The sequence below is a fragment of the Symphodus melops genome (genome assembly GCF_947650265.1).
Source record: "Symphodus melops genome assembly, chromosome: 16".
NCBI classification, from domain to species: domain Eukaryota; kingdom Metazoa; phylum Chordata; class Actinopteri; order Labriformes; family Labridae; genus Symphodus; species Symphodus melops.
The window spans coordinates 19105824-19119076 of NC_136706.1; the positions used below are offsets into that span (position 1 = coordinate 19105824).

At 40.1% G+C, this 13253-nt stretch overlaps 2 protein-coding genes across 4 annotated transcripts in view; both read left to right on the forward strand.

Annotated features, from left to right (window-relative positions):
• The first annotated feature begins 1389 nt into the window (after positions 1–1389).
• LOC306837494 (glutamine synthetase-like) lies at positions 1390–8454 on the forward strand. 3 transcript variants are annotated; one of them, XM_079365200.1, is made up of 9 exons: positions 1390–1489; positions 3441–3562; positions 3804–3983; positions 4951–5125; positions 6191–6352; positions 6451–6597; positions 6971–7098; positions 7231–7430; positions 7955–8454. In XM_079365200.1, exons 4-9 carry the CDS (start codon positions 4957–4959, stop codon positions 8247–8249), a joined length of 1101 nt encoding a protein of 366 aa, XP_079221326.1. In that variant the 5' UTR covers positions 1390–1489; positions 3441–3562; positions 3804–3983; positions 4951–4956; the 3' UTR covers positions 8250–8454. The 3 variants fall into 3 exon arrangements, with proteins under 3 accessions (XP_079221326.1, XP_079221325.1, XP_079221327.1); XM_079365199.1 differs by having other exon boundaries at positions 3823–3983; XM_079365201.1 differs by having other exon boundaries at positions 3853–3983.
• Positions 8455–10467: 2013 nt separating this feature from the next.
• The window catches only part of arrdc1b (arrestin domain containing 1b), a 35550-nt gene continuing 32764 nt past the window's right edge, over positions 10468–13253 (forward strand). The window contains exon 1 of the mRNA XM_079365197.1: positions 10468–10775. Coding sequence (XP_079221323.1) covers positions 10658–10775 — 118 coding nt within the window. The 5' untranslated portion in view covers positions 10468–10657. The remainder of the gene's footprint in view (positions 10776–13253) is intronic.

The window sequence follows — 13253 nt, forward strand, 5'->3', positions numbered from 1 at the left end:
GAGATGAAGCAATTACATTTAAGGTTTGTGTCCACTAGGGTGGCCTTAGTAAAAGTCCCCTTCCTCCTCAAACACTGGGACTTATTTATTTATTTATTTATCAGGACGTTTTGCAACAGGACTCTGGTAGCTTCTGTGGCTTTTCATGTAGCATATTTTCTTTTGTTGGCACTGTGACCCATCAGTGATACGTCATCTTTTTGAATGTATCACATGCAATTTTCTGTTTCAACTTTGATAGGTTATTTATTGGACTTTAACAAAGACAGCAATGTTAATAGCAGTCTGTCCTCAGGTGTTGTCCCTGAACTGTTTAAACATGCAGTAGTACAACCTCTGATTAAAAAACCTGGTCTGGATCCTGCAGTTCTTGTTAACTTTAGGCCAATCTCCAAACTGCCTTTTCTTTCTAAAACCCAAGAAAAGGTAGTTCACGTTCAATTGATGGCATTTCTGGAGGAGCATAATATTTTAGAGGTTTTCCAATCTGGTTTTAAATCCCTGCACAGCACCAAATCAGCTCTTATCAGAGTTTTTAATGATGTCTTTTTAGCTACAGACTCCAGTGACTGTGTTATCCTTGTTCTTTTAGACTTGACTGCTGCTTTTGACACTGTGGATCATGAGATCCTGATCTCTCTCGTTTGGAGAATTGGGTGGGCATCAGGGGCACAGCACTGGATTGGTTCAGGTCATACTTGTCTGATCGAACTTTCTGTGCCAGCCTTGGTGACTCTTCTTCCTCCTCTGCTCCTCTCTCGTGTGGAGTCCCACAGGGCTCAGTTCTTGGCCCTCTCCTTTTCTCTCTCTATCTGCTCACACTTGGTTCAATACTCAGGAAACATGGCATTTCTTCCCATTGTTATGCTGATGACAGTCAGATTTATGTTCCACTTACAAAGAACAGTGAATACTCTCTTCAAGTATTATTCGAGTGTCTTGAGGGCATAAAAGCCTAGATGGCTCTTAATTTTTTAAATTTTAATGATAATAAAACAGAAGTGATGGTTTTTGGTGGTACCTCTGGACCACCACTCGGCTGGATTACTGTAATGCATTGTATGTGGGGGTTAGTGGGTCCTCCATCGCCTGTCTCCAGATGGTACAAAATGCGGCTGCACGTCTTTTAACTGGCACTCGTGCATGTGACCACATTACCCCCATTTTAGCCTCCCTCCACTGGTTGCCTGTGTATTTTAGGATCCATTTTAAAATTCTTTTATTTGTTTTTAAATCCCTCAATGGTCTTGCCCCGCCCTACCCCTCTGAGCTTCTACACTTACACACTGACCCGCACCCTCAGGTCAGCTGATCAGCTGCTCCTGAGGGTGCCCAAAACTAAACGGAAGCTGAAAGGGGACCGTGCATTTTCTGTTGCAGCTCCTAAACTATGGAACGATCTGCCTCAGCACCTTAAACAGGCCCCTTCTCTGTCTGTTTTTAAATCACTTCTTAAAACCCATCTCTTCTCCCTGGCCTTTGACACCGAGTAAGATGATGATTTTATTTATTTTATGTGTTTTACTTATTTTACAGCATACCATGAGTCATGTTTTTATATCTTTTAAATTATTGTGTATTGTGTATTATGCCTTTTTTAACTTTTTGTTAATTTATTGTACAGCACTTTGGTCAGCTGTGGTTGTTTTAAAGTGCTTAATTAAATAAAGTTGGATTGGATTGGATAACTTATATTTGACGCCTTCACGGTAGTAGTTACATTTTATTTGATAATTAGTTAGTTAGTTGAGATAATGGTAAATATATGCTGAGGTGCATGTGCACACATACAGTATTTCCTGATAAACTTGCACAAACATTAGTACATTTCAGCCACCCCTGTCAAAACAGTCTGGATACGTCCCACTTATCTTATTTTGACTGTCCCTCACCTGATCAGTGTCTGAGTCTTCTTTCATCAGTTTACTCTCGACCAGTATTCCTCTGTTATTTGTTGCGTACAGTTTTGTTTTTTGTTTTTTTTCCAAGTATGTGATGATCAGCTGTGTGCATCAGGGGAGACCTGTTTGGTTGGTAGGCCCTATGCATTAATGACGCACCATTGTAATGACTATTTTAGTTTGTTTAAGGTCAGGGATCTTCAGCTTTGTATTTTTCTGTCTGTAAGTACAGTCAACTGTTACATAAAGACCAAGAGGCCAAATAATAACCATTACAGAATATGATGAGATTTGTTTGGATACTTTGAGCATTATAGAAAGTTAGACCTGTCAACAAAACTGCAGCGCTCGTTACCCCGCTTTAGGTTAGGTATTTTTTAATGGGTGAACTTATATATGTAATTGTGTAATTTACTTCTTTAGAAGTTTATCATTGTTTCCACGTTTGGTTGGCAGCTACTTATTACTGGAATGTTACACCACAGGTTTCTCGTAATTGGAAGAGTAAGTTACCTTAAAAAGGATTTATATGCATCAGCACAAACAGCTATGGAATATCTTATCGTTGTTTTTACAGGGACAGATCTTGAGGGGGTCTTCCTTTGACTCTTGTCCCCAGAAAATGTTCAGGAGTACAGTATTGAATCTGCTGAACTGAATCGTGGGCAGTATCATCAAGTGCTCTCTGCTATGAGGTTCATTATCAGATTACTTCCTCCACCTCCCATGTGCTCAACAAACATACTCTAAACCTCATAACCTGTCAGCCAGTGTCAGCTTCATCTCAGCTGTTTCTCTGATTACTAATCCATCTTCAGCTTCAAGGAAGCACAACTCATTTTTGAAGAAATAAACTTCCTGGAAAGATGCAGTACTGCAGAGTCAGACAAATCAAATTCTATTCTGAATCCAAGTTGAGTTAAGACTCCGGATTTCCTGAAACTAAAAGTATTTGTGTGCTGATTTGAAATTTCAATTTTATATGATTATATACATTTGTGATTATATAATTTATAAGATGCTGAAAAGGAAATAGACAGTGTAATATGGGGTGTTTTGGACTGATGGGTCTTTCGATGTTGGCCTCAAGGAACTACAGTTTTTTGCACTTCTGCATTGGCCACTCACAGGAGTGACTGTGGCTCGCTTGGTGGAGTCATTGTCCTTCATCTGGGAGGTCGAGGGTTCAACCCTTAGTTCCTGCAGCTGTGTGTCTCCCCTCCTGCTGCTTCATCAGTGGGGTGAGAAACCCCTTTGTCATTCTAATATGAAAAATACACTTTAGTCCAATTTTAACAACATTTTTGTCAGTGCTCCAGAGTTGATAAGGATATAGCATATCTGTCTGTAGGATATCGTGTGGGGCCCTGGAGGACATCAATGGCCTTCAGCTATATAGGCAGTTTAGCTTCCTCACGTCTTTGCACAGCTCCGTGTGCACATCACATATTTAACAACACCATAACACTTTTCCATGTGACTGGTCCTTTATCTGTATGAGTTGTCAAATTTATGCTCTCCTGCCTGATCTCATGACAGCTAACATGACGGAAACTGAGCCTATGGGTAGTTTTTTCTCTAATTGTGTTCACTGAGCTGCAAGACTCTCAGCACAGTAAACAGTACTCAGACACTATCAGCAGATGGCTTCTCTGGCACAGGTGGGTGTTCATTACTGATTCTCATGAGACTATATCCTACTAAGCTTTTACCTGGGGCCTATTGTCTTGCCGTTGTGCTTGGTGGACTTAATAGTTTTATTATAAAAGAGGTTAATTCAAGGGGTTCTTGTGTATTCACAATACGCTGTGCATGCATATGTATGTTTGCCGCTTGAACTGCTTTACCTTTAAAAAAAGAGAACTATTAAGGATTCAGTGGTTTTGTTGAGATTTCAACCAGCTATGTTTTTCTAATGAAGCACGCCATGGAAACGTCATATTACGTACAGGACAGGTGAGCCTGCAGTCATCAGCTGGTCGCTTGCGTTTCAGTTAAATAGCACAAACAGGTTTAGGAACGTCAGACAGCAAGTTTCCTGACAGACAACACCTGACTACAACTGAAGTCACCGGTTACATCGTAAGTCCAAACTCATGAGCATTGGTTTGATGAGAAATATTTAGTTGTCTGATGAAAGCAGATTAAATAATTAGTTTTTTTTTTTATTATTATTATTTTAGGTGTCTTGTAGGCCTGCAGTGCATTTTAACATTTAAAAAAAATAGTTTTTGTTGAAGGGTTTGTTGAATATCTTACAGTTTGTTATGAATGTTAAGTTACAAGTATTGGCACTTAAGTGTACAAGAGAGGAAAGATTTTTTTTTTTCGGAAAGTAATCAATCAAGCTTTTATATTCGATAATTATATATTTAAGAAAAAATACTGCATCTTTAGTAAAAGTTTTAAATATTTGAAAAAAGTTCTACTAACACCATTATCATCCAGGAAAAAAAAGTTAAGCTTAACAGCTGTACAGTATGTCATTGTTTTTATAGTACAGTATAAAGTCCTACTTGATTTTTGATTTTGCAATTTAATTCATCATTACACTAAGAGTATAAAAGTAAAAGTAAATGCAGAACAGTTTGCTCTCGATCCCTTTCCATCTTTATTCACTCTGATTGTGTTCATAAACATTTCAGCTCCTTTAACAGACAGGTTGCTGTCAGTTATTATTAATGATAATAACAGCTGTTATGCATAAAAACCTTCTCTTCAAACAGATGATTCTCTATCTGTCGGGGTTTCCATGCTGACTGCTTGCTTTTTTGCTCACATTGCTGGCTTAAGATTTCAAACGATGTCATTTTTCAAGCTCTGCAGGTTTCAAATGCAACCAAGGTCAAAACTGACAAAGTTGTTTCTGATGGATGACTGATGGGTGAATAAGGAAAGACAGACTTGAGAAAAACATATAGAAAAGTCCTTAAATTAAACAACAGCCCCCCCTAATGTAGAAGATGGATGAATACTGTAAATAATGTTTGATGGTATTTGTTATTTTAGGATATAATCTGTGTCATTGATTGTACCTGTCTGATTGAAGGTGAGGATGGCATCGTTGTCGTTCAGCTCCAGCCTTAACAAGGCTGTGCGCCAGCAGTACATGAGCCTGTCTCAGGGAGCGAAATGTCAGGTCACCTACATCTGGATTGATGGCACCGGAGAGGGTCTGCGTAACAAGACCCGAACCCTGGACACTGAGCCAACCAGTATAGAAGGTAAACTGTCCATTTGGTGTTTGATTACTTTTTGGGATGAATAGCAGTTAGACAAAAACTGACCGAGCCATCGTTCAACCTTATATCTCATACAACTTCCACAATATGGAATACAGGTAGTTTGAATAAGAGCTATTTGTTTGCTCTTTTGTTATTAATAATAATTACTTAGAAATATTAGTTTAAGGTGTAAAATCAGTGTTTCTGAGAGTGTGGATTACAGAAAAAAAATAAAGCTTTGATAGGTTCTTTATGACATAAAATTAATAAAAAGTAAATACTACAACAATATCCGTCAATGATTTTTACTCTTAACTGCAGCCTACAGCTATGTTGTCAGTGATGTGCTCCAGAAGCATGCAGGGAGGATTGCACATTTACATTGTACATGACAATATGCAAGTGTATCCTGTTGTGACCTCAGGAACATGCATGCTTAGCTGTGGAACAAACATTTTTTTGCTGTTAAACACATTTACCTTGTAAAGCTTCTATAGCAGCCTTTTTCATTGATGTAAATTCCAATTGCTGCATAACTGTGCACAACATCCATGAACACATTATGCAGGAGCCTGACCCTGCAATGCTCTGGGTGAGAATTTTGAACTATATCTTAAAGGCAACAGCGAGGCAATAAAGGTATCTAAGTGCAAGGTTAATATGAGTCTATCTGTTTGACCTAGTAAGTCGTAGTGCAGCATGATCGCCTGGGGACAAGCAGAGGATTCAATAGAATATTGTATTTAATGTGGAGAAAAGAGGTCAAATACCTTGCATTACCTTTCAAGAGAAAAACCTGAACTGAACATGTCTGTCTGTCTGTCTGTCCGTCTGTCTGTCTGTCTGTCTGTCCTACCTTCTTTCTTAGGCTTTTCTGTCCTTTACAAAAAACAACATTTCTTTTGTATGGCGATGGAGGGAATTTAAAGATCACTGTGCACTGAGAATCAACAGATATTTTATCTTCTGATATCAGAACTACCAAATAGCCACAGTTTGAATAAAGAAAATAAGTAAATGGGACATTTTGTTTTACTGATCTTATGTATTCGTTTCTATGGTCAGATGTTCCTGAGTGGAACTTTGATGGCTCCAGCACATACCAGTCTGAAGGCTCAAATAGTGACATGTACCTCGTCCCTGTCTGCATGTTCAGGGATCCATTCACCCTCGACCCCAACAAACTGGTCTTCTGTGAGGTCCTTAAATACAACCGCCAACCTGCAGGTACATCCGTCACATTTCTTTTGGTGTTTAATTCTTATAATCCCCAACAGTAAGCTCAAGACAAACCAGCTGTACTGTTGTTTTTTATTACTCCATAGAAACAAACCAACGAGCAGCCTGCAAAAAAGTGATGGAGCAGGTTAAAGAGCACTGCATCTGGTTTGGCATGGAGCAGGAGTACACACTTCTAGGAATGGATGGACATCCTTTTAGCTGGCCACAAAATGGATATCCAGGACCACAAGGTGAATCAGCATTTAATATTCTTTTCATCTACTTGTATCATATGCAAGATTTTTTCCCCCCATTTGATTCGGCACAACTTAAAATGGGTTTAAAACTTACTAATAACTTGGGGTGCCAGTAGCCTAGTGGTTGTTGAGTGTGTCCTATGTACAGAGGCTATAGTCCTCATTGCAGTGGCCGTGGTTCTGAAATCCGGGCTCTGCACTTTGCTTGATTTATTCATATTCATTTTATGTTAAAAAGTAAAAAAGACAAACATCAAATGTACCAATGTCTGTCTCTGTCTTATATATTTTCAAATGTTCCTATATTTTGGAACTTGTATGTTTCTGGTTTGTCTGACACATTTTTCATCCTACTGTCCACATTCAGGGCCTTATTACTGCGGTGTGGGGGCAGACAATGCTTACGGACGAGATATTGTAGAATGTCACTATAAGGCCTGCCTCTATGCAGGGGTCAAAATCTGTGGTACTAATGCTGAAGTCATGCCATCCCAGGCAAGTGTCACACATACGCGCATGTACTGCGGAAAGAACACTTTAACGCCAGCACAACATATGCACTCCCATTCTAGTCCACAGTGGACTAACTTTATTCTTTTCCTCTGTCTCTGCTTCATCTAACTTCAGTGGGAGTTCCAGGTGGGTCCCTGTGAGGGCATTGATATGGGCGACCATCTTTGGGTGGCACGCTTCCTGCTGCATCGTGTGTCTGAAGACTTTGGCGTTGTTGCATCACTGGACCCCAAACCAATGAAGGGTAACTGGAATGGTGCTGGTTGTCACACAAATGTCAGCACCAACCAGATGAGGGAAGAAGAAGGACTCCAGTAAGTAAACCTTTCCTCTAAAAACGTAATCTTGAAAGTTTTCATCTTTTTTTATACAGAATAAAATCCTCCCAACCAGATACAACCAACAAACATTTTATGGTTTAAAAAAATGTTTCACTGATCCCAAAAAAGAGCAAAAAGTAGAGTGAATTTTGGATTGCCATCCGCCAAGCTTCAAAAACACAGTTATATTCTGCTTGTGTTTAAGCTACTGTACAGTATCTTTATATGCTTGCTTTTCTAACATAACGTTAGACGTTAACTGTTCTAGCAGCTTGTTTCTGCTGCCCCCAAATGGCAAAAAATGTTACTGCATGTTTAGGCAAAATGTGTAAGGTTTTATCCACTGGAGAAAAACAGTGCTAAAAAATGTTAGCAAACATTGTGCATTTCTTAATTTTTATTATTATTCAGTCACTTATTGATGCACTAATCTGTTGTTTCATGAAGTTCTGAATACTTTTCATTTTTTATGCGTAGACAAGTTTAGTCTACTAATAATCCTCTTTCTCTGCTGACAGATACATCGAGCAGGCAATCAAGAAGCTGGGCAAAAAACATGCCGAGCACATCAAAGTGTATGACCCTCGTGGGGGGAAGGACAACATGAGGCGTCTCACAGGTCTCCATGAAACCTCCAACATCGAAGACTTCTCTGCCGGAGTGGCCAACCGAGGCGCCAGCATCCGAATCCCTCGCCAGGTGGGCCAAGAGAAGAAGGGCTACTTTGAGGATCGCCGCCCTGCTGCAAACTGTGACCCCTATTCTGTGACCCGGGCCATCGCAAGCACCTGTCTGCTTGATGAGGAAGACTGAGCAACACGAGGTGCTGCAGGGCCTTGACAACAAAGTATACAACCTTTGTAGATCAGGCCAGTATAGAAAAATGCATCTGACTAAGAATGTATCTGATTTGTATACATCCATACACAATGAATACATAAAAGCAGACTGCGTTTGTTTTTCTAATTATCTAGGTAAATATGAGCACAGATCTTCAACTCTAGTTATTTTTTCTGCAAACTTGTTTCAAATGTGTTTCAAATTGGTGTTAAAAAAAACAAATACACAGTGGTGCTTTACTCCTCTGGGCTTGTCCTTGTTTTCTATTATGATTTTTAACATTATGAATAAAATCCAAGTTATATCCTGGAGAAAAGTCATAGATTATACATAGGTACAATATAAATAAATATAATTGCATATTGCAATAGGTTTAAATATTAAAACACAAAGCACACACCACAGCTACAGAGCACAGCTGTGCAGATAAGTTCACATGATGTAGTTCACTTTTTTACTGGAAGGCAATTCCACTGATACAGACAATGAATTCTGATATTCAGTAGAATCACGTGATACAAGAGTTTAATTTGCTTAAACAAGAAAATACAATTTACTTGTCACATAGTAACATCTGCACTATCCCAGATGTAAATTTGCCTCTGGCAATTGTCCACCAGGTGGAGTCATTGTTGTAGTTCTCTTCTCAATGTTTCTTAATATGACACAGTTAAACAATTGAAATTCACAAGTCAGAGCAGCAAGTCAAAGGTCAGTGAGTGTCAGAAAACAACACAGTCATCTTTGCTACTTTTTTTATACAGGAAGGAGAGGGACCTGGTTTGAAACCATGAAGAATTACAGCACAAAATCAATCTTACACGATGTCTGTTAGCAGAGAAGACATGAAGGAGTTTTTGTTGTCATGACATTCTCAGTAATGACATGAATTCACCTCGACCTGATGTTTAGCGTACCTGGCATATGGCTTGAACATCTTATCCCATTACTTCCTGACATACGATCCACTCACTATCATCATCACAGTGTCAACATGACTCATCACCAAGCTGTTCTGAGCAGGTTTTAGAAACAGGAGTAAACATAAAAACCAGGGAGTTTATTAGACCTGATTAGATGTCAACGCATACCAGATTTCCATGGATACAGGCAGTAGCTTGGCAACGGTGGTGTTTGTCTGTCACCATGGCAACATCTGTCTTGGTGCATTTATCAAGAGCCTGGTGGGATGATGAGAGAGAGTGGAGAGTGAGTATTTAGAATTTCTGATGCAGTTCTTAAGGGTCATTTTGTAAAAATAAATAAAGTATTGTCAGCGGAAGCTGTAACAGCACTTATGAATCCTATCAGTGAACGTTCAGTGTGGCACAGTCATCAGAAGTTTCATATCTGCTCCACCTGCTGATACTGCACATTTAGACAGGAAGTACAGTCAGCCACAGAAAGATGTCTCTGAAACAGAAATTGCACATGAAGATGGGAAGTTCAACAGCTGCGGAAAGGACTTTGATACCTTTTACTTCAAGAAGGGCTTTGAGCATTTCATGTTCAGTGGCAATGTCTGTACATTAGAATTACTCATGTTTATGTGACTTGTGTCCCACAATGCAGCAGTTTATAATGGTCATAAATAATCTATCTTACTGCTGTAAACGGTAGCTTAGACAAAAGGGGAAAATACCTAGGTTACTAACATGCAAATATAAACATTTGTTTATCAGCTGTTTCATGTTGAAACTCTGACAGAAGTGCAATAGATTAAACTGAGGATTTTACAAATCAAGTTTCCAACATTCCCAGCTCCTTGCTTAAATGCAGACTCTGGCTGCATGCACTGCCTGAAAATGAAGTATAGAAAGGCACCTTTTGAATTGCAGGGATTGCTGTTGGTGCGTAATAAATTGCAAGCTGGATTGGTTGCATTGCAAAGTGGCTGACTCTTTTGTTAGCCAGGATCCCATATAGGTTCAGCCTTCCTGCTAACGGTTTTGTCCTTACATGGTGAACTGTATAAAATCAAAAATAATGCTGTCACATGACCGGAGGGAAGGAAATGCACCCGTCTGCACAATGTGCAATATTTCTGTCATGTCTCTATTATCTTTTTTTTATTATTATTGAACACTAACCTTTAGGCTATACAGTTTGCAATACAATCGTTACAGGCATGTGTACATATCCAGTAAAGTTATTTTAAAACGCCCTTTCAAGCCAATTGATTTTGCAACTGAACAGTTGAATAAAGAGTCTAAAGTCGTCAAGGTAAAGCTGCTATCATCCCACTATCAATTCATTGAATGGGTCGTCAACGTGACGTCACTGGTCTCTAAGGGAGGGGTCTCGCGGCAGCAGGTGAGGGCACAGCATCACCTCCTCGCTGTGTTGACAGACGCAGAGCGGCGGAGTAGCGGAGCGGAGCCATGGGAAAGCTTCAAGAATTTGACATTACTTTTACCAACAACAAGGTGGTTTACGGTCCTGGGGAGTCTATAAGCGGAACTGTGAAGATAAAAACGGGCAGTTCGCTGCAGTTTAAAGGTAAGCTGCCCTTCAACATGTTTTTGAGCACAGGGAGAGGAACATTTTGTCAGCGCGTCTTTCCAAACGCCTTCTGAAGAGGCGCGTGCGGCGACGGCTACGCGTGAATAAACTTTTCCTCCGTGATGGTGGGCACGAGGAAGAAAACGGTTTAATTCAGACTGCATGGTTGCTTCTCGGTCGGTCTAACAGCTTGTTCTGTGACCGTGAATTAGGCTATGTGGTACGTTCGTGACGGATTTTTGGTGCTTCTGCTTTGGGAGTGGACACTTCCACGCGCCACGTAACACGAGCAGCCTCCGTGGGCTCTCCGTGAGTTTAGAGCCATCTCAGTTTGTTGGTTCTGCTCAGTCTAGTCTGGGCTTTTGAAACCACATCCTGGACTTTAAACTGCTTGTTGCAACACGTTGCTTCCTTGTAGGCTGCTTACTGTTTTGAACCAAACCTTAGAAACTATCTAGAGAGAAGCATCCAGAAAAGCAGAACAACAGGTGTTTGACACTGGCATGCTTTATTTCAGTTTGGTTAGTTCATTATTTAGCATACTGTATAGAAGGTGCGTCCAAACCCTGATTACCAACAGCTCGGTGAAACTAGTGCAAATACGTCATAATGGAGGGTAAATAGCGAGGTGAAGAGCAGCTTCTGGAGTTGCCATGGAAGAACACAAAGAATCTATTGTCGCCTACGTGAGGGATCCTTGAGGGGATTCTTGTCTGATAAAAGAGGACTGCTATTAACATGAAACCAAGCACTTTTCCGGAAGGAGTTGTGCTGGTAGATTATGCTAATTGACTGAGACTGAAGGCCTACACAAACAGGACTTCTTGAGAGAACAAAGATGATATGGGGATTTTCTTTTTCTATGCAACAATTATTCACCATCAGGATCTCTCAAACAGAACCAGCATGCAGAGACAGGTTCACATGATGCGTTATGCAGCATTTATATTTTGTACCACAAAGATATCAACTTTCTATTTCAATAATTGTAAATATTTGTAAATAAAACACAAAAGAGTAACATATTTATAGTTTCTTTACACTAAGTCTACAATTTATAGAACGATTTTGAGTTAAACTCACCTTTGCTCCAATAACACATTGTAAAGAGCTGTTATGAACAAATTGAGCTGTTATTCTGCATCACGCCACCTGTGTGTCTGACATGGTGAGATTAATATGTCATAATGCACAGGCTGACCTCGGGCAGTTGGTGTTAGAGCAGAGGTCAGAGCTCCTGCTGCGCTCTGCTAACACTGTAAGGCCACACAGATGCAGCTCATACCTGACACTTGCTGTTTTTTCCCTAAATGAGCCCTCATGGCTGCTGTGATGGATGGGGTCTGTCCTCAGAGCGTACGCACAGCAGGAGAGCCTCTCCACGTCAATGAGTCGACCGCTCAGTTAAAGTGCTTCGAGATGCTGAAAACAGCATGTGAAGAGATTTCGACTTTTGGTTCAGGGTTTTGGAGCAGCTGTTGTATTCCCCAGAGCTCAGCCCATTTAGTTTCCTTTTTCTAATCTAAGAGAGAAAGATTTCACACATCAAATCTGAAAACTGCATTGTGGTTTCAGTCCCCTGCACGTACATCTTACACCGACATAGTGTCGCCCCAATAAGTGAAACTGAAACGTGCTGGGAATCAAACAATTGACTTTAATTCACATTTCTGTTTCCATTAACTGCAACTCTTTTACCCTGTTTTTGAAACGGCACTAATAACAGCAATGAGTCCCTTCAGTAATGTATCTCACTCATAATGTGTCGGCTCAAATAACCTCAGGCACTTCATCCATCCTTTGGCTTTTTTTGTGTTTGGTGCAAGACATTGACTGTTCACATAATGTATTATGTCACTTCCCTGATATTTTTTCAAATCTGTATCTCTTCTATCTGTATCACAGATGAAGGAATTCTTCTGATAGTGGGCTAAAGATAGTGAGCTTGGAAAGTGTTTTCCAGAAAGACAGATATTTAGGGATGGTGGTGGTTTTTATTCAGTATTTTGACCTGTTTTAATCACAGTTTGTTTTTTTGGAAGAGGATAACTCAGTTGATAAGTCGACCTCCCTTTAATGCCTGTTGACAGTTTCCCAGCTCAGACAAACTTCTATCACAGCTCGTCTTTTTCAAAGTCATCTCAAAGGTGCTGTTGTTTCTTCCAGTATAAGACTCAGTACTCCAGTGGAGGAGTCTTGGGCTCCGTCTCGGGCTTTCATTGTGTCCATTAATGTACTGTAAATACAGAAGGTGCATTATGTGCCCGGTGACATCACCCCTCTCAACCATGACTGTGGATGATTCCATCAATCAGGCGGTTTGAATCATGCAAAGACAGATGTTGCCGCCTGCTCTGAGAAAGCGTGACACTTTCCTGTTTTTGTTTCTCTGGTGGAGAATAAAGAGGAATTGTTGCTTACTTGTTTTTCTGGCCTGTGGGAATAGATCCTTCAGTTAACCAATTTCCTGTATTT

Bases quoted from the DNA above. Each gene is read 5' to 3' on its own strand.
- LOC306837494 (XM_079365200.1), top strand. From the start codon at position 4,957: ATGGCATCGTTGTCGTTCAGCTCCAGCCTTAACAAGGCTGTGCGCCAG. The intron at 7,099-7,230 runs GCAAGTGTCACA...ATCTAACTTCAG, and splicing joins CTGAAGTCATGCCATCCCAG to TGGGAGTTCCAGGTGGGTCC. The intron at 7,431-7,954 runs GTAAGTAAACCT...CTCTGCTGACAG, and splicing joins AGGGAAGAAGAAGGACTCCA to ATACATCGAGCAGGCAATCA.